The following is a 25,545-nucleotide window of genomic DNA, read 5'->3' as shown; positions in this document are numbered from 1 at the left end:
CTCAACGATTCCATCCCCTCTGCACAGGCCTGACCACCTGCAGCCATCCTTAACCTTGACTTTTCTAGTGCCTCTCTCTCCCTCAAATGGAAATCTTGATTTTGAGTGTGAGAATAATATAAGGCAGACTCAGGGCAAAAACATAGTTTGGGTCTTTAAGGAGCCTCCAGCATCTTTGTAACCGCCCAGTCCGAGGGCAAGCACTTGACCTTCATGGGATGCTGCCAGGATGTGACCAAGACCTCTGGCTGTCCTGGCCACTGACCTTTGCCCAGCTGATGATCTCAGAGTGGAGAGGGAGCCCAGCTTTCATGTCAGACACTGAGAAAGAAGGCGGTGGCCTCCAGATCCAAATAGGAAGGGTTGGGCCTCTTCCTGGCCAAGTCACATTGGGCCTGGTCTGCTCCATCACACAGTCGCGCAGGGCTAGGGTGTGGCATGAGGCGTAGGGGCTGTTGCATGGAAATAACGTGTCCTGTCCTGTGTAACTCCTGGAAACACCAATGATCTATTCTTGGTGGTAGTAGGGATCCCAGAGATTGGAAAAAATCAGTTTTCCCTTTCTTAAGGATCAAGCGACTTTCTTTAAGCAGAAAAATCCTGTAATTTGCTAAATTTTGGGGAATCAATTTATTGAGGATTAAAGGGGACCCATATAGCATAGTGCTTAAATATATAGTCCTTGGAGCCAGACTCAACTGCCAAGTCTGAACTCCAGCTTCACCACTTGCCAGCTGTGTGACCTTGGGCAAACGACTTAGCTTCCCTATGCTTTAGTTGCCTCATTTATAGGAGTATCTATCTCATAGGGTTGCTGAGAGGATTAAATGAGTTAATACATGCAAATAACAGTGACATTTAGCTACTGCCAAATAAGACCCAAGCAAGCATCAAAGACAGAGCAGTCATTTCAGCCCCTGCCCCATTTTTCTCTCTTTTCTGGAGGCCACGGCTGGGGTCCTGCAGAGGACACTGGGCTTCAAGCTTGAGGCCTGGCATTAACGTATGTTTGGGATTTTATTTCACCTCTCTGAATCTCAGGTTTTTTTTTTTTTTTTTTTTTTTTTTTAATCTCAGGTTTTGCCTGTATTAAATGAATATGAAATCTCTGCCTGTTGATTCCCTTAGGTTGTTAAGAAAATACATTTAAAATGCTTTACCCTAGAAGTGTGGGCTATTGTTTTTGTTTTGGTCAGTTTTTGTTTATTTTGTTTGTGTGTCAGTGTGGGTGTAGGGAGATTCTGCTCCACAAGCTCACTCAGGGCTCCAGGCTTGGGCCTGACATGCTCCCTCCATCTTGTGCCCGTCTCTTCCCTGCATCTTTCAAGTCCTCTCCCTTCTTCAGCTGATGGAGAAAGGAGAACAAGCCAATACCTGGAGTGGCTCATGGACCAGACCTGGAAGGGAGACCTAGGGTTTTTGCTCCCATTCCACTGGCCATGGCTCTGTCACATGCTCCACCCAAACCAAGGGAAAACACAGCCTAGCAGAGCCCAGGAAGAAGAGGAGAATGCGGATGTTTGAAGAAAGAATCCATTTGTGTTTTAACCAACAAAGAGGAACTAAGCCTTTTCTGCATTTTTTGCTTAAATATGAAGGTTGTGACATAATCACAAGGGTCCTTAAAAGATGGAGGAGTGAAGCCAGATGCCTGTAATCCCAGTGCTTTGGAAGGCCAAGGTGGGAGGATCATTTGAGCCCAAAAGTTCAAGACCAGCCTGGGCAACCTAGTGAGACCCTATCTCTACATAAAATTTCAAAAGTTAGCCAGATATGGCTAGGTGCGGTGGCTCACACCTGTAATCCCAGCACTTTGAGATGCCGAGGCAGGCGGATCACCTGAGGTTGGGAGTTCAAGACCAGCCTGACCGACATGGAGAAACCCCGTCTCTACTAAAAATACAAAAAATTAGCCGGGCGTGATGGCACATGCCTGTAACCCCAGCTACTCAGGAGGTAGAGGCAGGAGAATTGCTTGGACCTAGGAGGCGGAGGTTGCAGTGAGCCAAGATCACACCATTGCACTCCAGCCCAGGTGATAATGGGAGGCTCCGTCTGGAAAAAAAAAAAAAAGAGAGAGAGAGAGAGAGAGAAAAGATGAAGGAGTGAGGCAGGAGAGAGCGAGTGATAGAGATTGATTTGAAGATGCTAGGATGCTGGCTTTGAAGATGTAGTAAGGAGCTGCAAGCTAAGAAATGCAGGCTGCCTTGAGAAACTGGAAAAAATGTGGAAATAGATTCTTCCCCAGATCCTCCTAAAAGAGCACAGCTCTGCAACATGTCGATTTTGGCCCAATGACACCCATGTCAGGGTTGTGATCTTCAGAGCTGTAAGATGATACATTTGTGTTGTTTTAAGCTATGCAGTTTGTGGTCACTTGTCACAGTAGCTGCAAGCAGAGAACACACGGAATCGCAGGAGGGGAGACGGAGGTACAGAGTGTTGCAGCAGCCAGCTCAAGGTCCCACAGCTCATCAGAGCCAGGAGCTGGATTTGAACCCAGGCATTCAGTGCTCCTGACCACAATGCAAGGTCCCTTTCATGGGGCACTCATGGGTTCTCAAGATGGAAAGGCTGGGGGTTGTATGGCTGGGGGCCAGTTACTGAGTCCTCTGAATCTCACGTGTAAAAGGTATGTAAGAGTGACCTCATGGAGCCCGCTGGAAGAGCGTCCTGCAGCTTAGAGACAGTGCAGACCCAAGCTGCCTTGTGTGGGTTGCTGACTGGTGCTGTCGTGGGCCGGATCTCTTGTCCCCACTCACACCCACCTGGGGAAGGCTAGCCCAGCCCTCCTTGCTCCTAGATGGGCTGCATCTCATCCTCCAGCTTCTTCTTCCGGGCCCCTTCTGTGAAGAAGAAGTCCATGCGGATGAGAGTCTGTCCCAGGGGCGTGTCCAGCCTGCTACCCACAACCTGGTTCGTGGAACTGGGAACTGTATCCGAAAAGAGAGGCACATGGTCTGGCAACTTCTCAGGCTCCTTCTTGTTGCCCTGAGGAGAGGGGACAGCTCGGGTTACACAGAGCGTGGAAAAAGGAGGACCTTAGGATGGGAGAAAACAGAGCAGAGAGCAGGTGCCTCTCTGTGTGAAGCATCTCCAGGTGATTCAATCCTGGTTTGGACTTGGGATCCCCCAAGAGTGACCCGATGTCACAGCCTCTGCCAAGCTTGTCCCTCCTCTTCCTCCACTTCCTCTTCCCCAGGTGTCTCCCAGATCCCTTAACTTTTATGCTGCGACCTGCAGAGATCAAGGGAAGGATCAGGTCTTATTCCCCTTTCTACCCCAGGACTAAGATGCCGTTTTACATCTGGTGGGAGGTTTTGATTTTTGTTTTTGTGTTTTGGTAAATTTGTACTTAGAGTATAACATTCACACAGAAAAGTGCACAAGCCATCACTGGCCAGCTTGACAAATGTTCACAAAGTGAAGATGCCCATGTACCCAACCAGATCAAGGGGTATGGTCCCCTCCCCTGCCTCCTTTCAGCCCCTCAACCCGTCTCTGCTCCCAAGGCAACCTGACCTTGACCTCTAATGCCACACATTAGCTTTGCCTGGTTTTGAACTTTGCATTAGTGAAATCATGGCTTTTCTGTCTGGCTTCTTTCTCTCAAAATACAAAAATTAGTTGGGTGTGGTGGCGCATGCACGTAGCCCCAGCTACTCAGGAGGCTGAGGTGGGAGGATCACTTGAGCCTAGGAGGTTGAGGCTGCAGTGAGCCATGATCATGCTACCATAGTCTGGGAGACAGTAAGACCACGTCTCGAAAAAAAAAAAATCTGACAAGTGGGAAAACATCCTCAGCTCTTCCTGCCCCTGTTGAGGGTTACCTTTCTGCTACCCTGTGTCTAATAGAAGTGACATGACCTGTCAAGTAAGGAGATCCTGGCTTTCACCTGGCAGAGTCCATGCTGAGGTGGCTCCCCCCTTTGGTCATGATGCAGATTTCAGTAGTCAGGTTGCTATCACATAGCCCTTAGGAGGGAGAGACTCTTATAGGCTGGAAGCCCAGACCAGATGCACAGGGTGGGATATCAGGTCCCATGATCTGAATTTTCTCTCCAGAATGGACAGCAACAAGCCCCGCAGGTCCACAATGCAGGCATTAAACCTTTCCTCAACCTGGTAGGGTCCAGGTAAGCATGGCCACCCCCCTTGAGTGACTGTCCACATTGCTTATCTTCCAGGTTGGTCCTTTGACCATCTTTTTTTTTTTTTTTTTTTTTTTTTTTTTTTTTTTTTTTTTGAGATGGAGTTTCGCTCTTGTTGCCCAGGCTGGAGGGCAATGGTGCCATCTCGGCTCACTGCAACCTCCGCCTCCCAGGTTCAAGTGATTCTGCTTCCTCAGCCTCCCAAGTAGCTGGAATGACAGGCATGCACCACCACACCTGGCTAATTTTTGTATTTTTAGTAGAGATGGGGTTTCTCCATGTTGGTCAGGCTGGTCTTGAACTCCCAACCTCAGGTGATCCACCTGCCTTGGCCTCTCAAAGTATTGAGATTACAGGCATGAGCCACCGTGCCTGGCTGACCATCCTTTTAATAGTGAGATCCAACCTTTCATTCACTCATTCATCCAGCATGAACTGAATGTTCACTTTTTTATGGTCTCTGGGGGATGGGGCAAATGCTAGGGTTGTGATAGGGTGCGGTGATGAATTCATATTCATCTTTTCTCTTTCTAAAAAATAATGTTTTTTTTGTAGAGACAGGGTCTCCCTATGTTGCCCAGGCTGGTCTTGAACTCATGGATCCAGGTGATCCTCCCACCTCAGCCTCCCCAAGTGCTGAGATTACAGTCATGGGCTACCATTCCTGGCCTCATCCTTTCTCTTAAGGAGTTCACAGCAGGTGAAATTGGGCATTGCAGTATTACATTACATAGAATACCAAAATAATGGGTGAGATATGCTGGTGAATCAAAGGAAGGAGTGACCTGGTCAAGCCTACCCAGGAAGGGGAGATTCCCCAGAAGAGGAGGCACTAGAGTAGGGTCTTGAAGAGTGAACAGGAGTCCATCAGGCTGACCAGGTGGGAAGGACATTGCAGCAGGGGACCAGCAGGCCCAAAGGCATGGATAAAGAGTGTTGTGGGGGCTGAGTGTGGTGGCTCATGCCTGTAATCCCAGCACTTTGGGAGGCCAAGGCAGTTGGATAATTGAGGTCAGGAGTTCAAGACCAGCCTGGCTAACATAGTGAAACCCCCTCTCTACTAAAAACACAAATATTAGCCAGGCATGGTGGTGTGCACCTATAATCTCAGCTACTCAGGAGGCTGAGGCAGGAGAATCGCTAGAATCCAGGAGGTGCAGGTTGCTGTGAGCTGACATTGCACCACTGCACTCCAGCCTGGGCAGCAGAGTGAGACTCCATCTTAAAGAAAAAAAAAAAAAAAAAGAGTGTGTTGTGAGGTCTGCATGGGGTGGGTAATGAGGCTGGGGAGATAGATGGTTTAGATCACAGGAGGCTTTGTAAGCTACCTGAAAACTTCAGACTTACCGAAGCATTTTAATCAGGGGAGCTGCACGGCCAGTTCTGCCATTTAGGGAAATCAGTCTGGTGGCGAAGTGGAGGATAGATTGCAGGTGGTGATACCAGAGTCAGGGAATTTGTTTACAAAGTATTTTTACCCAATCTCATTGCCCTTCTTGGGCATGCCACACAGATATGACTACACATTGCTGACATCCTCAGTCAGGGGAGACATTTCAGCAACAGATGCCTGTCATTTCTAATTGGTTCATCTTAATAAAACTAAGAAACACTGAAGGAAACAAATTTCTAAATGCTTCATATAACTGTTTTCTTTCCAATGGACCCAAGGAATGCAATTCCTTGAAGCAAGAGTGTATTTTACTCATCTCTGCACATCAGCATCTAGTCCAGAGTAGATCTTCAATAAATGTCAGTTGAATGATGGAAAGAATGAATAACATTCAGTCTCAAGTATATTTGGCAGGAACATATTTTTCCTTACCATTGGGTCATAGTCTTTCAGGAAACTCCAGTTCTGAACCCTGGAAAGGAAAAGCATGTTGGCTGTGTGAGTTCCTTCCAGGATATTTTTACCAATGACTTTCACTGTGTCAAGTCAATGCAACAATGTATCACATGGAAGAACTGAAGAATTTTTTTTTTTTTTTTTTTTTTTTTTTTTTTTTTTTTTTTTTTTTTTTTTTTTTGAGAGGGAGCCTCGCTCTGTTACCTAGGCTGAAATGCAGTGGTGCAATCTCAGCTCACTGCAACCTCTGCCTCCCGGGTTCAAGCAATTCTCCTGTCTCAGCCTCCCAAGTAGCTGGGACTACAGATGCTTGCCACCACACCCGGCTAATTTTTGTATTGTTAGTGGAGATGGAGTTTCACCATATTTGTCAGGCTGGTCTTGAATTCCTGACCTCAGGTGGTTCACCCACCTCGGCCTCCCAAAGTGCTGGGATTACAGGCATGAGCCACCATGCCCAGCCAGAACAAAATAATCTTTAAGTGAAACAAATGCCAAGTGCCAAGCAGGTATTGATGGTGTATCCCACCAAAAGAACAAACATTTCAATTTCCAATGACTTTTCCTAGAATGACAACTATGACGTTGCTATGGTAGGACTGCCTAAGGAAGCAAAGGCTATCATCTCACCCTGCCTCTGTGCATTTTCAGAAGGCTACAGTAGGCAAGCATTCTCTGAAGAAAAAACAGTTTTCACATCCCCAAACCTTTGTAACCTTCCAATGTGAGTGACAGAGGAAGGCTAGGGAGGGGTAGGAAAAGGGAGGGACTGTAAGGATAGTATTACCTTGTACTGGTTGTTCAGTTTTATTTGAATCTAATTTTAAAAAGTCAAACAATTCTACAAAACATAATAAAAACAGCCTTCTCTGTCCCCCTCCTCACAGCCCCTGAGCCTCACATCTTAGAGTCAAACCTTTGCCAGCCTTTTAGCTGTTTCTTTAGGCCTTTGCGTCCATATTTTGAAATAATAGGATTCTACTGCTGTATTATGCCACTCTTGCCTTGCTATAAAGAATACCTGAGACTGGGTAATTTATAAAGAAGGTGTAGGCTAGGCGTGGTGGCTCACTCCTGTAATCCCAGCACTTTGGGAGCCCGAGGTGGATCACCTGAGGTCAGGAGTTCAAGACCAGCCTGGCCAACATGGTGAAACCCTGTCTGTACCAGGAATACAAAAATTAGCCAGGCATGGTGGTGGGCTCCTGTAATCCCAGCTACTAGGGAGGCTGAGGCATGAGAATTGCTTGAGCCCGGGAGGTGGAGGGTGCAGTAAGCAGAGATCGAGCTACTGCACTCCAGCCTGGGTGACGGAGTGAGACTCCATCTCAAAAAAATAAATAAATAAAAATAAAAAAGCAGGTATAATTGGCTCACAATTCCACAGGCTGTACAGGAAGCAGGATGCTGGCATCTGCTTAGCTTCTGGGTCAGTCTCAGGAAACTTACAATCATGGTGGAAGGCAAAGTGGCAGCAGGCAGGTCACATGGCCAGAGCAGGAGCAACAGAGAGAGAAGGGAAGTGCCACACACTTAAAAGAACCAAATCTGGTGAGAACTCCCTACTGTGAGGACAGTACCATGGGGATGGTATAAACCATTTATGAGAAACCGACCCCATGATCCAGTCGCCTTCCACCGGGCCCCACCTCCAACACTGGGGATTACAGTTCAACATGTGATTTGGGTGGGGACACAGATCCAAACCATATCCACTGCTGTTCCTTAATACATTTTAACATTTAAACTTATCTATCGACTTTCTTTTATAGGAGATGAAGAGTTAGCATTCTTACTCCTGCCCTTCCCCTTGTTCTTTCAAAATCGTTACAGATCTTGGTTAAATTGATATATATCATTTTGATTCTTATGATTATGTAAATGTTATTCCCTGATGAACTAAGGAGTGCAATATACCCCAATTCTGTTCTTGTACAACCTTGTATTCTTTCTAGAGCTAACAGAGAAATTACATTTCCTCCCAAGTTTTTTTTAGGCTTCTATGTACTGATCATTGATTCCAGATGTTCCAACAAAACTGAAAAGTCCCTCTCAATATTATTTTCTACACTATCATGTGCATCAGATAATAAACATTCCTTTAAAACCTTTCTTAGACACCTCCTCGGAAGCCCCGTGTCCTCCTGCTCCCACTGGCCTGGCCGTGCCTCAAGATCACAGGCTGGTCCCTTTCTTCACCAACATGCTGGCATCCCCCTCTTGGGGAATTCCACGTCTTACTTTCTTGTTAATGCGCCTGTTTCTGTGGAGCACCTACTCTAGTATCTGTGGACTCCTGCATTTCTTTGGTTCTGGAAAATTCTCACTTACTTTCTCTTTAGACATTTTCTCTCTCCCATTCTCTCCTTTGGGAGTTTTGATTAAGGATAGGTTGGAGCTTCTTGTTCAGTTTCTCTACGTTTTTAATTCGTCATTTGTGTTTTCTGTCTTGATTTTCTGAATCATTTCTCCTGTCTTGAGTTTATGAAGTCCCACTTCAGTTGTGTCTCATATTTCAACTTTATGTATTTTTATTGCTACAAGTTCGTTTTGTTTTTTGGTTTTCTTGAGATGGAGTCTCACTCTGTCACCCAGGCTGGAGTGCAGTGGCGCAATCTTCGCTGACTGCAGCCTCCGCCTCCCGGGTTCAAGCAACTCTGCCTGCCTCAGCCTCCTGAGTAGCTGGAATTACAAGTGCATGTCATCATGCCTGGCTAGTTTTTGTATTTTTAGTAGAGATGGGGTTTCACCATGTTGGCGAGGCTGGTCTCGAACTCCTGATTTCAGGTGATCTGCCTGCCTCAGCTTCCCAAAGTGCTGGGATTACAGGTGTGAGCCATTGTTCCCAACCTCTCGTTTCATTTTTGAAAGCAGCACTAGAACATTTAAGCTATGTGTCTGGCTCACATTGTTTTCTGTCAGGCAGCACTGCCTTACACATTCCTCTTTGGGCTTTCCAGACCTTTCAAAACTCTTTCCCCTTGGTCTTTACATCTCCTTATGCCCCTGGCTTTCTTCTCTGGTGTTTCCTGGCAGCGTCTCTGCCTTTCTAGTAAATGTTGCAAGTTCTGTCCTGCATCCTCGCCTCTTCTGATCCATTGTGCCCTTCTGGGGAGAGCTTATTCACATCGCTGGGGCCAATGCCCACCCGTTTCCTGCTAAAACTGAGATAGAATTCGCATTCCATAAGATTCACTTTTTAAAGCACACAATTCAATGACTTTAATATATTCACGGAGTTGGGCAACCATCACCACTTTCTGATTCCAGAACATTTCATCACCCACAAAACACCTTGTGTCCATTTGCAGTCAGTCCTCATTCTCCCCTTCTGGATGGGTTTTTAATGCGCAACTCCTGACTCTCACACTCAACTACCTCCTGGGCAGCTCCATCTAGACGTGGTTCAGGCATTTAAAACTCACCAGAACTCAGCATCTTCATCATTTATCTTCTCTTCCCTATTAATTATTCAAGCTGAGACCTGTCATCCTTTATTCCTTCCTTACCTTTCCTCCCACATTTACTCAGTTGGTAAATATTTTCTGTCATTCTGTAGATTGCCTTTTCACTCTGTTAATTGTTGCCTTTGCTGTGCAGAAGTTTTTCACATGCAAAAGAATGAAATTGGATCCTTTCTAACATGATACATACTAATCCACTCAAAAACATAGGAGGAAGCTTCATGACATTGGGCTTGGCAATTATTCCATGGATATGCCACACAAAGGACAGGCAACAAAAGCAGATAGATAGATGGGGTTATATCAAACTCAAAAACTTCTGAAGAGCAAAGGAAACAAGCAACAAAGTGAAAAGGCAACACACAGAATGGGAGACAACATTTACAGATCATATTTCTGATAAGGTGTTAATTTCCAAAATGTATAAGGAACTTCTACAACTTAGTAGCACAAAACTAAATAACCAATCAAAAAATGCGTTAAAGACTTGAATAGACATTTCTCCAAAGAAGATAAATAAATGGCCAATAAATATATGAAAAGATTATCAATGTCACTCATCATCAGAGAAATGCAAATCAAAATCACAATGAGGTCAAACACGGTGGCTCATACCTGTAGTCCCAACACTTTGGGAGGCTGAGGCGTGTGGATCATCTGCTGTCAGGAGTTCAAGACCAGCCTGGCCGGAGCTTGCAGTGAGCTGTGATCGCACCACTGCACTCCAGCCTGGGTGACAGAGCAAGACTCCGTCTCAAAAAAAAAAAAAAAAAAAAAAAAAAAAAAAAACCAGCCTGGCCAACATGGTAAAAACCTGTCTCTAATAAAAATATAAAAATTAGCCAGGAGTGGTGGAGGGCATCTGTAATTCCAGCTACTTGGGAGGCTGAGGCAGGAGAATTGCTTGAACCTGGGAGGCAGAGGTTGGAGTGAGCCGAGATCACGCCACTGCACTCCAGCCTGGGTGACAGAGTGAGACTTCATCTCAAAACAAAACGAAACAAAAAATCACAATGAGATACCACCTCACACCCATTACATGGTTGTTATCAAAAACCAAAAGACAACTAATGAGTGTTGGCCATTGTGTGGAGAAACTGGAATGCTGAGATACTGCTGATAGGAATGCAAAATGGTGCCACTGCTATGGAAAAGACAATGGAGGTTCCTCAAAAAATTAGAGGTAGCATATAATCCTGCAATCTCTCCGATACGGTTTGAGTGTTTGTTCTCTCCAAATCTCATATTGAAATGTGATCCCGAGTGTTGAAGGTAGGGCCCAGTGGGAGGTGTTTGGGTCGTGACTGGCTTGATGCCTTCCTTGCGGTAATGAATGAGCTCTTGCTCTATTAGTTCACAGGAGAGAGCTGGTTGTTAAAAAGAGCCTGACACCTCCCCCTCTCTCTCTGGGTCCCTCTCTTACCATGCGACATGCCTGCTCCTCCTTCACCTTCTGCCATTATTGTAAGCTTCCTGAGACCCTCACCAGAAGCCAAGTGGATTCCAAGACTATGCTTGTACAGCCTGCAGAACGGTGAGCCAAATAAACTTATTTATAAATTACCCAGCCTCAGGTGTTCCTTGACAGCAATGCAAAATGGACTAATAGATCCATTTTTGAGAATTCATCCAAAAGAATCGAAACCACTCCCATGTCCATTGTAGCAATACATATAACAGTCAAATGTGGAAGCAACCTAAAGTCCATTGACAAATGAATAAAGAAACTGCATATATATACATTCAGCCTTAGAATGGGAGGAAATTCTGTAATATGCGACAACATGGATGAACCCGGAGGACGGGATGCTAAGCTAACAAGACAGACATGGAAAGTCAAATATTGCACAATTCCACTTCTATGAGGCACTGAAAATAGACTCCTGGGAGTAAAGACTAGAATGGTGGGTGCCAGAGGCTGAGAGGAGGGGGAATGGGGCGTTGCTAATCCACAGGTATGAAGTTTCAGTGGTGCAAGATGAGTGCTTCCTAGAATCTATCAGGCTGCTCATTTAAAAATGTAATCGAGATCATGCCATGTTCTTGCTTAAAATCCTGGATGGTGTCTCCTTTGGAAAAAACGCATCCAGACTTTTACGATGGCTGGGGTGGTCCCCGGCTGCTCCGCCTTATCCTGTGGCTTTCCTCACTCCCTGTGCCTCAGCTACACGAATTCTTTGTTTTGTTTTTTAGATACGTCAAACTCTTGACTCCTTCTCCGGTTTCATGTCTCAGCTTAAATGTCTCCTCCTCAGAGAGGCCTTCAGCCGGCTCTTCCCCTAACCCTGAACTGTTTCCTTCTTACCGCTGGTCATACTTCATACAGATTTGTACTTGTTTGCTTTTCTGCTTGCTTTTTTGGCTGCCCTGTCCTGAGTATGAAGGCTCCGTGGAGCCATGGCCAGGTCTGTCCAGTCCCTTGTTGCATCTGGTCTCGTTTCAGAGCGGCTCATGGGGATTTTTGGTTGAATGAATGAATGCGTGAAGGAGCATCTTTCCCAGAGTCAGGTCAGACAGCCAGCGCCTCTCACCCAGACTAGGCCAGCAGGCTCCTGCTCCAGGGAGGTGGGGCTGATCGGACTCAGCGGCATCTGATCCTGGCCTCCATCTTCCTGGCTTCCTAGGCTCAGGCTCCGGCCTGGCTCTGGGCTGGGCTGGTGACCCACCTCCCCCCGGGCATGCCATGCTCTCTGTCCCTCAGCCCGGATCAGCTGCCCACCCATCTCCCTTTCTCCAAAAGTTTCCCCAACTTGTGGTCAGGTTGCGGGGGTCAGGGTGGAGAAGGGAGGGCAGGGACTCACCAGCGCCGCTGGTCCCGACGCTCGGCCTCCAGGAGCTCCCGCCACAGCTGGTCCTGCTGCACGCCACCACAGGCAGCTCCCTGGGCCACCCGCTGCGACTTCAGAGCCTGGGGGGCTTGACAGCCACCAGCAAGACCTCTGACCATAGGGCCAATCTGGGCAGCTGGGGAGACAGAGGTTGGCGGCCTGGTGGGGGACAATCGGTACCCAGGTGATGTGGTTCTCTGGAGCCCAGGGTTGGGGTGGCTCCCCATGGGTGCAAGTGTGTGTGTGTGTGTGTGAGAGAGAGAGAGAGACTCCTGTGCCTGAGCTCAGCTCAAACCTTCTCCTGGAACACTCTCTGCCTCCTAACCCCGGGACAGCCTGGGCAGGGTCCTCCTCACTGTCGCTTTAGGCCTCGAGCTCAGAGTGGCCGATGGGGAGAGCATTTGAGCCCAGTTTTGTTTTGAACTCCCGCCTGTGTTGACTGTTGTCCTGGGAACGGGCAGCTCCCAGGAAAGGGACGGGCCCCGTATGTGTGTGTGTGTGTGTGTGTGTGTGTGTGTGTGTGTGTGTGTGTGTGTGTGTGTTCGTCATCTGAGCCCTAGGGCCAGGGGGCAGAGAGTTCTTGAGTAGACGCCACGCCCAGTTCAGCAGCCCCCTACCCCGAGGCCAGAGTCCTCCGCACAGGGTAGGGGAGGGGGAGGGAGCGAAGCCGGGGCTCCTGGGGGCCACCCCCACTATTATCGCACTTGGCTTCCGGCAGCCGCCTTCAGGCCATGGCGCGATGATAGTCCTGTGCTGCCCCCTCGTGGATGTTGCGAGGCTTGCACGAGATGGTGGCCTTGAGAGCGCTCTGGGAATTGTGGATCAGGCGTCAGTGTGAAGCTTCCTGCTTGTTTGGGAACAATGGCGGAGGTCATGAGCTTCTGTTGGGCGAGGGAAAATGAGTGCCATGCACTAGGAACATCCGCTCTGTCTGTAAACCCGGAGCTTTCACACAGCACTCTGCTTTATGTCTGAGACCTCCCAGCCATGCCTTTCCAATGCCGTTCTACAGATGAGGAAACTGAGGCCCTTACCGGCAAGATTAAGTGACCGCCCACGGTCACACAGTCACCAGCTGAAGGGAACAGTGAGAACCTGAGGGCTCACGGTCCGAGCCCTCAGCCCTGTTTCTGTGCTAACTGGGTGCAGCCAGGCTCCCTCCGTGGCAGCCTCTCCTGGTCTGGCTCAGCTGAGCTCCAGGGACTCCCGCTGCTCTCATCACTTGCCTCCTGCACTCTCTGCTTCCGGTTCTCAGAGTTTCGTGCTGTTCTGGTAGGTGCTGGTGGTTCTCTGGGTTTCCTGCCGTTCCGGTAGGTGCTGGCAGATTCACAGTTCCTTCCACGCAGCTTCTCTGTGGGTCCATTCAGCTGGCCCGCTGCTTCCTAGCTTTGTACAGGAAGAGCTAAGTGCACACAAAACCCTGATGAATAGAGGCCTGCGCAGAGTGCCTGGGGTGCAGGGCAGCAGGGCAGCCAGTGAACCACTGAGCTCGCACTGTGGCCAGTCCTGTGTGCCCCAGCTGGATTCTGCTTCTATGAGGGAGGCAGCAAGGAGTTGGGACTTCACAGGTGAAAGGACTTGCCAGGTAGAAAAACTGGGGTGACCACAAAAGCTTGGATGCAGGAGAGAGCCTGGCATTTTGGGAGATGTGGGGGAGGAGACAAGGACGGGGGTGGCAGGGCACACGGGGGCAAGCCCCGGGGTGTTTTCCACTGTATCCTGTACCCAGTGGAGAGATACTGATGGGCTGTGAGCCCCAAGGGAACTGCAGGGAACAGAACCATCAGGAAAGGGGTAAGAAACAGGTGAGGTCGCCATTGCCATGGTGTGGGTAAGCAATGGCAATGAAGCCCCCACTGGGCTCGGGCGGAGGGCTGGCGTGGAGAAGACAGGGCTGAGAGCCAGGCCACAAAGAGCTGCCAGCTTTGTCTTCCCACACTTGCATGAGGATGAAGCTGAGGGGTGTGACCTTTTGGGAAAGCATTGATCTAAAATCAGGCTGCAAGCCTGGGACTCTGTCTCTCCTCTGTTCCTCCCCTCAGAGCTGGGATGATACAGGCTGGCATCTAGTGACTTAAATTTTCCTGGTAAAGATGAGCGCAGCAGGAGCGTGGCAGGATGGGCCGCTTTGTGCCGGGACCCTGGGCCAGGCTTTTCTGAGTGCTGCTCTCATGGAGGTGTCTGTGCTCCCTGCACCGCGACGACAGGTTCCTGCCATGCCCAAGGAGCAGCGGCTCTGACTTCCCTGAACCCCCAGAAGGGGGGTTCTAAAGACACCCCGTGAGTGTCTTTAGAGAGGACAATGTGTCCTGGGAGGCTTTGTCAGGCTGACCGTAGGCTGTAGCCCTGAGCAGCTGGGAACAGCCATGCAGTTTGCTCAGATACCTCCAGCCCTGGCCACAGACTCTAGACACAGGGACCAGGACAAAAAAGGCCAGCAAGGGCATCTGCGACAAACCATCACGACTAATCGAGTTACTGATGTATGTAGAGGCTAAATATTTCCACTGAGTTTTTTTTTTTTTTTTAGACGGAGTCTCACTCTGTTACCGGGGCTGGAGTGCAGTGGTGCAATCTTGGCTCACTGCAATCTCTGCCTCCCAGGTTCAAGCGATTCTCCTGCCTCAGCTTCCCGAGTAGCTGGGAATACAGGTGTGCACTGCCACACCCAGCTAATTTCTTTTGTATTTTTAGTAGAGACAGAGTTTCACCATGTTGGCCAGGCTGGTCTCGAACTCCTGACCTCAGGTGATCCACCCACCTTGGCTTCCCAAAGCGCTGGGATCACAGGTGTGAGCCACGGCGCCCGGCTGGAGATTGGTTCTTAAAAATTAAAATATAATTTAAAAACCATTTCAGACCGAGAGTTGATAGAGGGCTGGACTGATGTGTGACAAAGCAAATACAATACAACGTAACTGTAGAATCTAGGTGGTGTGCATATAGGCAGGCATATGCTGGGTGTCTGCCCTGCCATTCTTTCAACTTCTCTGTGTGTCTGAAAAATTTCAAAATAAAATGTTGAGGGGAAAAAAAAACCCTCACCTGCCAGTCCAGGTCAGTCACTGCCAGTCTCTTTTCACATGTCCTTATCCCTGGAAAAACATCCAAATTCACTCTGGGTGCGCCTCATTGAGCCCCAGCCTGGGAGGACCCACGCCGCCCTGCCCCTCCCGCAGCTCTAAGGCTGGCCTCACCTGGGGATTAGGACACTGGGTTCCAGTCCCTGCTCTGCCAGTGACTTGCTCTGTGCCCTTGAGCGAGGGCTCAGGGCCCACCCCACATTTTGTGGTCTAGCTTTATATGAGACTTTCCAGGGGAGCACAAGAATCCCTGCCTTTGGGAGGTTGCTGGAGTTGTCTTTTAATGGGTTTTCCTCAACCCTAAAAGGCTTAGCAAGTTTAGGGCCTTCAGCTGGGCGAGGCAGAACGTTCCAGCCCAGGCAGCCACAGGGTGGCCCCACCAGCCCGGGAGTACCGACACCTGCGATTCACAGAGAGCGACGAGGCTCCGCCCTGCGAGCCAGCCCCGCCCACTTCCTGTCGGCCCCGTCCCTTCCCGGGTAGGCGGGCGAGGGAGGGTCCACGGGACCCGGAGCTTGGGAGCCCGCGGGAAGGAGCTGAAGGGCCGGGTCCGTGGGAGGTGAAGGCAGGGAAAATGTGTGTCTGCATTTTTTAATTTGCAGGGGATATTTTCCGTTCCTTTTGTCCCCTAAGCCTCTGCTTTTTGGATGAAAAGTTGGCTTTACGACCCTCTCTCTCCTTCCCGCACGCACACACCTTGGAGGCGTCATACCAGGCGGTGACCGCAGAGGAAGCATCCAGGGCCACAATTCTTGCCTTGTCAGCTGCTCCCGCCAAGTCCGCAGAAAGCTCCCGGTTCATCAGAACAGCAACATTAAAGGAAGGCCCAATTTATCTATGGAAAAATCTGCACTGGCCTTCCTCTTGTAGCCCCAACCATTTTCACTCTGGGTGAAAGTAGCCGCTTTGGGTCTTACTGTTGGTTGTACAGTTGCTGTCAATGTGCCCAACATTTTGTACTCAGCTTAAAATTGTTTATTTATTAATTTATTAATTTATTTAGAGGCAGCCTCATTCTGTCACCCAGGCTGGAGTGCAGTGGGGCATGATCTCTGTTCACTACAACCTCCACCTCCTGGGCTCAAATGATTCTCCCATCTCAGCCTCCTGAATAGCTGGGATTAAAGACGTGTGCCACCATGTTCGACGAATTTTTGTATTTTTAGTAGAGACGGGGTTTCGCCATGTTGGCCAGGCTTGTCTTGAACTCTTGACTCCAGTGATCTGCCCACCTCGGCCTCCCAAAGTGCTGGGGTTACAGGCGTGAGCCATCATGCCTGGCCAAAAAAATTTTTTTAATGTATCAGCAACATCTTTTCATGTTTCTCTTTACAATTTTTTTTTTTTTCTTTTTTGAGACAGGGTCTTTGTCACCCAGACATGGTCATAGCTCATTGCAGCCTCCACCTCCCTGGGCTCAGGGGATCCATCTCAGCCTCCCAAGTAGCTGGGACCACAGGTGCTTTATAATCTTTACACATCTCATTGTAGCCAGTTTCTTAGAGTTGATGCACCACAATGTGTTTAACCAAATTTTTCTCTTCTTGGACATTTAGATTTTGTTCAGGTTTAGCACCAGCTGTGATGAGTATCTTCAAGCCTCTGCTTCCTGCTGTGGAATTGTTGCCACAGGACACATTCCCAGATGGGATTACTCAGTCAGAGGAAGTGGACATTGAGTGGCTTTCAATAGACAGGCTGTATTCCTCTCATGGTGTCCATGCAGGTACCACCAGCAATGTATACACATACAGGAAGCGCCGGCTTCCCTGTAGTCTTGTTGCCGTGGCGTGTTGGGGTCTCTAAGACCACCCTGGGTTTGATAATTGGCTAGGAAAACTCGCAGGACTCAGCATACAGTGATACTTGAGGCTATGATGTATTACGACAACAGGACATGAAGCAAAATCAGCAAAGGAAAAAGGCACATGGGTCAAGTCCAGAGGAAAGGGAGTGTGAGGGTTCAAGACCCTGTCACACGGTGGATGCACTCACTTCCCCCAGCAGTGTGTTGGGACAACACGTGTGGAATGTCATCTGTCAGGGACACTCACTAGAGATTTGGCACCGAGGATTTTACTGCAGGCTAGTCACAAAGGCACCCTCTGCCTAGCATGTACCGAAATTCGGGACTCCCAGTACAAAGACATAAACCACAGTGTTTACACAGTTTAGGGGCAGTGAACTATTCTTATCAGGGAAGGGTCGGAACACTCCCCAGGTCCAATTTCCCAGATACCAACCAAGGGCCAACCTTGCAAGCAGTCCTTGCTAAAGATAACATTGCTATAATTTGTATTTCTTTCATTCTTCTTTTGAGGGTAAATCATGTCGGTATAAAATAATGAGACGGGCCATCCTAAGGTTCATTCACTGTCAAGGCTGGAGGTTGATGCCAGCTGTCGGCTGTGACCTCAGGTGGGTCTGGCGGCCAGCTGGGGCCCCTCCGTGTGGCTTGGGCTTCTCTCCAATGTGAAGTGGCCGTGTTTCAAGGATGAGGAACTGACAAAGAGGGAGCCAGGTGGAAGCTGTGTCACCTTTTCTATCCTAACCACAGAAGCCACCCTGTGCCACTTCTACCACATTCTGTTTATTAGAAATAAGTACAAATACTGGCCCATATTCAAAGGGAGGAGAATTAAACTCCACTTTTGATGGGAGAGGGATCAAATACTTTGTAGAGGTTATTTAAAGCCATCACAAACAGATTTGGCATGTTTAGGCATTTATTCTACAAAAAAAAAAAAAAAAAGATACAAATGTGCAAAGTTACTTGAGACGATTTTCTGCAGTATTATTTGTGTTAGTAAAACAAACAAACAAACAAAAAAACGGGAAACAATCTAAATGTCCATCAAGGGCCAGGTGCAGTGGCTCATGCCTATAATCCCAGTACTTTGGGAAGCCGAGGCGGGTGGATTATCTGAGGTCAGGAGTTCGAGACCAGCCTGGCCAACATGGTGAAACCCCACCTCTACTAAAAGTACAAAAAATTAGCCGAGCATGGTGGTGCATGCCTGTAGTCCCAGCTGCTTGGGAGGCTGAGGCAGGAGAATTGCTTGAACCCTGGAGGCAGAGGTTACAGTAAGCTGAGATTGCGCCATTGCACTCCAGCCTGGGCAGCAGAGCAAGACTCCATCTCACACACACACACACCAAAAAAAAAAAAAAAAAAAAAAAAAAAGTCCATCAATAGGTGATGGGTTATGTTACTTGTGGTATCTTTACTATACTTATTACTTGTAAAGATGTCATCTATATAATGTTAAACAAAACAAACATGATAAAACAATAATAACAAAACGTGTTGCCAAGTGGTATATGCATTCTGATTCTGGTGTTGTTATTATGAGTTGAATGCATGGGAAAAGTCTGAATGGACGTGCTTCCTCCTGTGTCTACTGCATATCTTTAGGGGAGTAGGCCGGAATGCAGTGGCATGATCATGGCTCCCTGCAGCCTCCAACTCCTGGGCTCAGCAATCCTCCCACCTCAGCCTCCCAAGTAGCTAGGACTACAGGCATGCGCCACCATGCCTGGGTAGTTTTTGTATTTTCTTGTAGAGACAGGGTCTCACCGTGTTGCCCAGACTGGTCTCAAACTCTTGGGCTCAAGCAATCTGCCCGCCTTGGCTTCCCAGAGTGCTAGGATTATAGGTGTGAGCCACTGCACCTGGTCAATCATGTTAACGCCTAAGACATGACTGTCAGGGGTAGTGGAAAGAGCACAGAATTAAGAATCCAGAGATCTGGGTTCTAGTCTGTCTAGGCTCCGACCCTACCTTCCTGGGCTTTATTTTATTGTATTTTATTTTTTTGAGACAGGCTCTCCCTCTGTCATCCAGGCTGGAGTGGAGTGGCACCATCACAACTGACTGTAGCCTCTCGTGTCCCATGATTTTCCCACCTCAGTGCTCTGAGTAACTGGGACCACAGGTGTGTGCCACCACACCCAGCTAATTTTATTTATTTTGCTGTGACAATGGGGTCTCACTATGTTGCCCAGGCTGGTCTCAAACTCCTGGGCTCAAGTGATCCACACTCCTTGGCCACCCAAAGTACTGGCATTACGGGCGTCAGCCACCATGCCCGGCCTGGGCCCATTGGTAAGGATTATTCAGCAGTAAAGATAGTAAATGTGTGACAGTCTCTCGGATTATGTAATAGTTTGCCAGAGCTGCCCTAACACAATGCCACGAACTGGGTGGCTAAACAAGGGAAATACAGCATCTCACAGTGCTAGAGGTCAGAGGTCTAAGAAGAGGGGTTGGTGGGGTTCATTCCTTCTGTGGCAGTGAGGGAGAATCTGTGCCAGGCCCCTTACCTCGCTTTTGGGGCCTTCCTGGCAATCTTTGATGTTCCTTGGTGTGCAGAAACATTACCCTAATCTCTGCCATCATCTTCACATGGTGTTGTTTCTTCATGTGTCTCTGTCTAAATTTCTCCTTTTTTTATGAGGTCACATTCATACTGGATCTCAGCCCACCCTACTCCAGTATGACCTCATCTGAACTCCTCACATCGACAATGACCCTAGTTCCAAATAAGGTCACCTTCTGGGGTCTGGGGATTAGGACTTAAATGCAAATTTCAAGAAGCACAATTCAACCAATCACAGATGATACAGATTTGAATCCCTTCTGGGATCTACTAAGGGATGCAACCGACCTTATACGGCCGGGCGTGGTGGCTCACGCCTGTAACTCCAGCCCTTTGGGAGGCCGAGGCAAGTAGATCACCTGAGATCAGGAGTTCCAGACTAGCCTGGCCAACATGGCAAAACCACGTCTCTACTAAAAATATAAAAGTTAGCCAGGCGTGGTGGCACGAGTCTGTGATCCCAGCTACTTGGGAGGCTGAGGCAGGAGAATCACTTGAAACCGGGAGGTGGAGGTTGAAGTGAGCTGAGATCACGCCAGTGCACTCCAGGCTAGGTGACAGAGTGAGACTCCATCTCAAAAAAAAAAAAAAAAAAAAAAAAAAGAACCAACCTTGTATTCAGCCCCCACTGTACATCAGGCATTATTTCCAGTCCTCACCTCATCTCATTCGGTGAACAGTATTAGCTCCATTTTATGGATGAGAAAACAAAGGCTTCAAGAGGCTGAATGTCTTGTGCAGGGACACAGGCAATAAGTGGCAGGCCTGGCATGGAATTCACGCATACGACTTCTAAATTGTGTGCTTTATTCAAACTGCAGAGCTGGGGCTTGACTAATACTTGACCACGTCTAAGTTTCTTTTCCCCAGGAACTTCCTTGATAATTTTCATTAAATAGACCTTACATTTTCAATCCAGTCAAGCCTCTGGGAGATAAGTTAAAAATTCCCTGATGGATAATGACATTAAAAACAGCAACTGTGTACACTGCTTTAAAAGTACGCTTTCGTGCATTTCTCTTGTGAAATATTGTGACGGCCTTGTGAGGTGGAGCTGATCACATGTGGATTTAGGGGCAGAAACTGGAAGACCACGACCCACCTAGACCACACAGGCAAGAAATGGACCCCCAGGACCAGAATCCCTTCTGACTGTAGTTCCTGGTCTCTTCTTGAGTTGTTATTTACAGAGGAAAAGCATCTCACATAAACAGTTTTACTTCGGTTATCAAAAAGATACTCAATGATCTATATTTCAAAGACTCTAGATTCATGGGAGTTGGGGAAATTTTAAGCATTCGGAACGTATTCTGGAGCATGTCTTTATGTTCTTTATTCTGTAACCTCCCATGGGTGGGCAGCCGAATGCGTTTTGGGAGAAAGCAGGTCTCCTGGATAATATTTCTGAAGATCGGAGCAGGTTGTGTCCAAGTCCATGTTGGCCATGACTGCAGAACGCCCCAGAGGCAGCAGGGGGCACCCTGGAGCTTTGTATCCTCCCTCAGGCCCGCGGCATCTCCCCTGGCTCCACCATCCCCAGGTGCCGAGAAGCCGGCCGTTTCTGATCAAACACAGAACAAATGGATTGTCCAGATACGGTGTCTGTGAAAGGAGCCCAGCTGTGGGCCTGGGGAGGCAGATGCCCTGGCAGGGGTGACATTCTTAACCCATAGGGAGGGCCCAGAAGGGACGCAGGAGGTCCCCTGCCGTGCAGCATGTGGGGGTCTTGGAGGTGGGCAGCCGCTGTTTACCCGTGAGCGTGGAGGAGCATCAGTGCTTGAACAGTGGAAGCAGCATTTACAGGTGAACACCAGCCCGGCAAGGGCCGGGGGCCCAAGGCTATGGTGTCCCGAGCCTCCCAGCTCCCACTCTGGCCTCCAGTGGCCATGGAATTGCTAACTATGAGGGCACGAGCTTCTCCCAGCAAGTCAAGGGGACGCTATGTGCTGCGATCATGGGTCCAGCCGCCTTGCATTTGGCCTTCCAAGCCCCTCTCTGAGCCCCACGACTTACCCACACCTGCTGGCCCATGCAGGGTGGACCTAGCCTGCGTCAGTCAGGCCTCACTCCAGAGCCAGGCTTGGTGCAAACTCCCAGCTGAGCTCACACGCTGGCTGCGGTCTGTGATACTTCCCTGGTGGTCTCTGACCGGGGGTATGGCCCCCCTCTGGAACCCAGGCTGCACGCTTGAGGAGCTGGGGGCAGTCAGGCAGAATCAGCCTCTGGTTGCCAGCATGGGGTGTCAGGCAGGGGTAATCCATGGGGGAGCCTGGGGAGAGAGGGTGGGGGTGTGGCACTGGTCTCAGGCTGGGGGAAGGAATTCACACCTGCATGGCTGAGGCTGGTGCCGCCCCCTCTGATCACCGGGAGGTCAGCCTCTCCTTCCCCAGGCTCAGTTTGCACCCCCAGCCTGTATGGTTGGCACTGTCTCCCGTGGGGAGCCCCTGCCTGGCTCAGGGGAGACCCTGGTCCAGAACCCACCTTTGGAGCTGCCCTGGCCTGCTGAGGCAGGAGCTGCCCTGGCCTGCTGAGGCTGGAGCTGCCCCTGGCCTGGGCCTGGCCCTCCGGTGAGGCTACAGTAGCCAGGAGAAGGCCGGTCAGAAAGGCCATCTGCCTGCAGGGGTTTCTAGCCAGCAGGCCAGGGGAAGGAAGTTGTTAGGCGTCCTGCGGAGAAGGCCAGGGTTGCAGACAGGGGTGGCAGTCAGCTCCATGTAGCTCTGGGACCCAGGTGTGTGGCAGGGCCAGGAGCACGTTCTGCTGCTTTTCCAGACCCGACTCCAGCTCATTTCCTTGAGAGACCCTTTCACCCATCCCGGCCTGCATTCGCCTGTGTCATCCTTTCCAGCAGCAGCTTTGTGGCTGTGCCTATTCTGTGCCCTCCGAGTTCTAGGTTGAGGGTGAGGATTGGATGAGTTGATCCACACAAGGCTCCTAGCACAGTGCCTGGCACATGGTTAAATAGACATGAAGGCATAATAACCAGGTGTGTGACCCTGTCCTCAATGTGAGTGCCACAGTGGGGTGCAGAGTGGCAGCCCTGCTGGGCAGGATCGCAGGGTCTGCATTTCCCTAATAGGGAGAGAGGCTCACTGAATAGTAAGTTGGCTGCATCTTTTCTGTCTGAGCCTCTCAGGGAAGCTTCCTAGAGGGATAAAGGCTTGAGCTTGAACTTGGAGGAGTTTGCAGGTGGCTGGGTTGGGGTGGGGGTGGGGTGGGGGTGCCAGCATGCCAGGCAGGGGGAGCAGCATGGGCGAAGGTATGGAGATGGGGGAGGGATCTGGACGGGGTACCCGTGGCTGGAGCACAGGGTGTGTGTGGGCGGGAAGCAGGTGAAGAGAGGAAGAGCTCAGGGGCTTCTGGGGGCTTCTGGAGGGGACCCACCGTGGGAGCAGGCCAATGGCTGGCAGGGCTAGGTGGTGCAGGTGCCCCTCATGGATTTGGTCAAAGTGGGCACACATGCTTATGTCAGAGGCATGTAAACCAGAGCAACTCCATCTTGAGTAGGAGCTGGGTAAAATGAGGCTGAGACCTACCGGGCTGCATTCCCAGATGGTGAAGACATTCTAAGTCACGGGATGAGATACGAGGTCGGCACAAGATACAGGTCATAAAGACCTTGCTGATAAAACAGGCTGCAGTAAAGAAGCCGGCCAAAACCCACAAAAACCTAGATGGGCGTGAGAGTGACCTCTGGTCATCCTTGCTGCTACATTCCCACCAGCGCCATGACAGTTTACAAATGCCACAGCTATGTCAGGAAGTTACCCTATATGGTCTAAAAAGGGTAGGCATGAATAATCCACCCCTTGTTTAGCATATCATCAAGAAATAACCAGAAAAATGTGCAACCAGCAGCCCTTGGGGCTGTTCTGTCTATGGAGTAGTCATTCTTTATTCCTTTCCTTTCCTAATAAACTTGATTTCACTTTACGGACTCAACCGGAATTCTTTCTTGCGTGAGATCCAAGAACCCTCTCCTGGGGTCTGGATCGGGACCCCTTTACTGTAACACTTACAGCTCTGTACACCTTGAGGGTCTTGGAGGGAGGGTGGAGACAGCCCAGGGCTGAGGGCACCCCCTCCGTCAGGGCTAAGGCTGATGCCTGAAGCCTCAGTTTCTGCCCCACCCACCAAGGCGGAAGGCTGGCCCCTAAGGAGGATGCCCCGGGGTCCTAAAGGAGCAGCAGGAGCTCCTTAAGAGTGGTGGGAGGTGGAGGTTGGTTGGGGTCAGGGTGGGAAGTGGGTGCCTGGCTGGGTGAACATCCTCAGATCTATGGGACTGGCTCCTGCAGACCTCTGTGGCCCCTGCTTCATCACCCTGACCTGCCCCTGTGCTGAGAGAGGATGGATGAGAGGGTGGGGCCAGAGGCTCTGCAAACTGTGAAGGGCTGTGCTCACCCCCTCCTTGAGGTTGTTCATGTGCAGTTCAGCTGTGCTTCTTCCTGGGGACAAAGTCTTCGAAAGCTCAGGGAAAAGGCAGATCAGGAATGCGGAAGTGCCTGGGGAGGGAGCCACTCAGAAGATGATAGTCCACACCATCAAAGCAATCCACACATCAGTGCCCCGAGAGCAATCAAGGCTAGAGGAGGGGGTGCTACAGCCCCTGAGACTGGGGAAGGGGAGGAGACATGTTGAAAGGGGACAAGAAGGGACTTTTGGGGGTTGCGGGCATCTCATTTGTTTGTTAAGCCATTTCCTTATCACACCAGCCCATAAGGTAGGTCATATTTCTATCATACCTGTTGGAAAAGGAAGGCTCAGAGAGGGTGAGCAACCTGCTAGGGTCACACAGCAAACCTGGCATTTGAAGTCAGGGCTCTGACTCATGGAAATCCCTCCACAGCAACAGAAAAGATCACAGAGAGGCTGGGGCCAAAGTCAGATTCTGCCTAGCTCCCAGGTGGCCTATGGCCAGCCCTGCCATGATTTCTTCTAAGGCTGTTAGTCTTTGAAGAATAGCAAAGCCCAGGAGTGAGTTCATCTGCTACCACAAAGTGAGCTGTTTCTGAGACGCACTTCTGGGAGGTTTGACATCGCTGTCACAGAAGGGACTGAGCAGAAACTGCTGCAACAAATACATCTTGTTTGAGAGTGAACTGGGGCTGCGGCTGGGTGAGCTCGGAGGCCCTTCAGGTCTGGGGTTCCTTCATTCCAAGTCTCTTTCCTTTTACGGGCTTCAGTTTCCTCCTCATGAGAGGTGGAGCAGTGGTTCCCAAACATGACGTTGGAAGTATGTTAAAATGCAGATTCCTGGGCTTGACTCTGAAGCTCTTCCAGCAGCCACCTTCCCAGCTGACCAGACCCTTGGGAATGCATCACCTCAAGACCCCTGCACCCCTCCTCCAGAGTTCTGGGATTAAGCTAAGTCCTGGGAAGGCAGGACGGGCCTAGGCCTCCCACCTCCCTTTGCTGTAGGGTCGGTCCTGTCTCTGCTCCCTCAACCCCTAGTTCCTGTCCATGTCTTTTGAGACAGCTTTTCTGTCTCAGGTCCTCACTTCCTGCCACCTGGGCAGCAGAGTATGTTTTCTTCAACAGCACCCTCCCTAAGAGACTCTTCAAATCATTTGTTTGTCATGATGCGTGGTAGTTAAATGAAATAACAGAGGCAATGAAGCACCCACTCAGAGGCCGGCACCTGGTGCACCTTTGACAAGTGGCACTTTCATCTCGAGGACAGTTGGGAGGAGCTTGCATGGATGAGTGGGGACGTGGGTGTGCTGACATGCAGGCGCTGTCTGGCAGCAGGTTAGATTAGAGGTGGAGGGGGCACAGATGTATGGACAATTAAACT

General features: G+C 49.6%; 1 protein-coding gene and 1 pseudogene across 2 annotated transcripts; one reads left to right on the top strand and one right to left on the bottom strand.

Annotated features, from left to right (window-relative positions):
- Positions 1-239: 239 nt before the first annotated feature.
- Positions 240-12,737, bottom strand: C17H2orf50 (chromosome 17 C2orf50 homolog). 2 transcript variants are annotated; one of them, XM_010379668.2, is made up of 4 exons: positions 12,266-12,687; positions 5,977-6,016; positions 2,769-2,991; positions 240-491 (listed from the first exon to the last, which is right to left on the bottom strand). In XM_010379668.2, the coding sequence occupies exons 1-3, from the start codon at positions 12,517-12,519 to the stop codon at positions 2,800-2,802; spliced, it is 486 nt and encodes a 161-aa protein (XP_010377970.2). In that variant the 5' UTR covers positions 12,520-12,687; the 3' UTR covers positions 240-491; positions 2,769-2,799. The 2 variants fall into 2 exon arrangements, with proteins under 2 accessions (XP_010377970.2, XP_030777695.1); XM_030921835.1 differs by lacking the exon at positions 240-491 and having other exon boundaries at positions 2,557-2,991; positions 12,266-12,737.
- Positions 12,738-17,020: 4,283 nt separating this feature from the next.
- LOC104675222 lies at positions 17,021-25,145 on the top strand (annotated as a pseudogene).
- Positions 25,146-25,545: the final 400 nt, after the last annotated feature.

This window comes from Rhinopithecus roxellana, chromosome 17, assembly GCF_007565055.1.
Source record: "Rhinopithecus roxellana isolate Shanxi Qingling chromosome 17, ASM756505v1, whole genome shotgun sequence".
NCBI lineage: Eukaryota > Metazoa > Chordata > Mammalia > Primates > Cercopithecidae > Rhinopithecus > Rhinopithecus roxellana.
The sequence above is the reverse complement of the archived record's forward strand: the minus strand, read 5'-3'. Positions and strand labels throughout refer to the sequence as shown.

Coding starts and splice junctions, on each gene's coding strand:
- C17H2orf50 (XM_030921835.1), bottom strand. CDS start 12,519: ATGGGGAGCCACCCCAACCCTGGGCTCCAGAGAACCACATCACCTGGG. Junction 6,017..12,265: donor CGTCGGGACCAGCGGCGCTG/GTGAGTCCCTGC, acceptor TTTCCTTTCCAG/GGTTCAGAACTGGAGTTTCC. Junction 2,992..5,976: donor TGAAAGACTATGACCCAATG/GTAAGGAAAAAT, acceptor CCCTCTCCTCAG/GGCAACAAGAAGGAGCCTGA.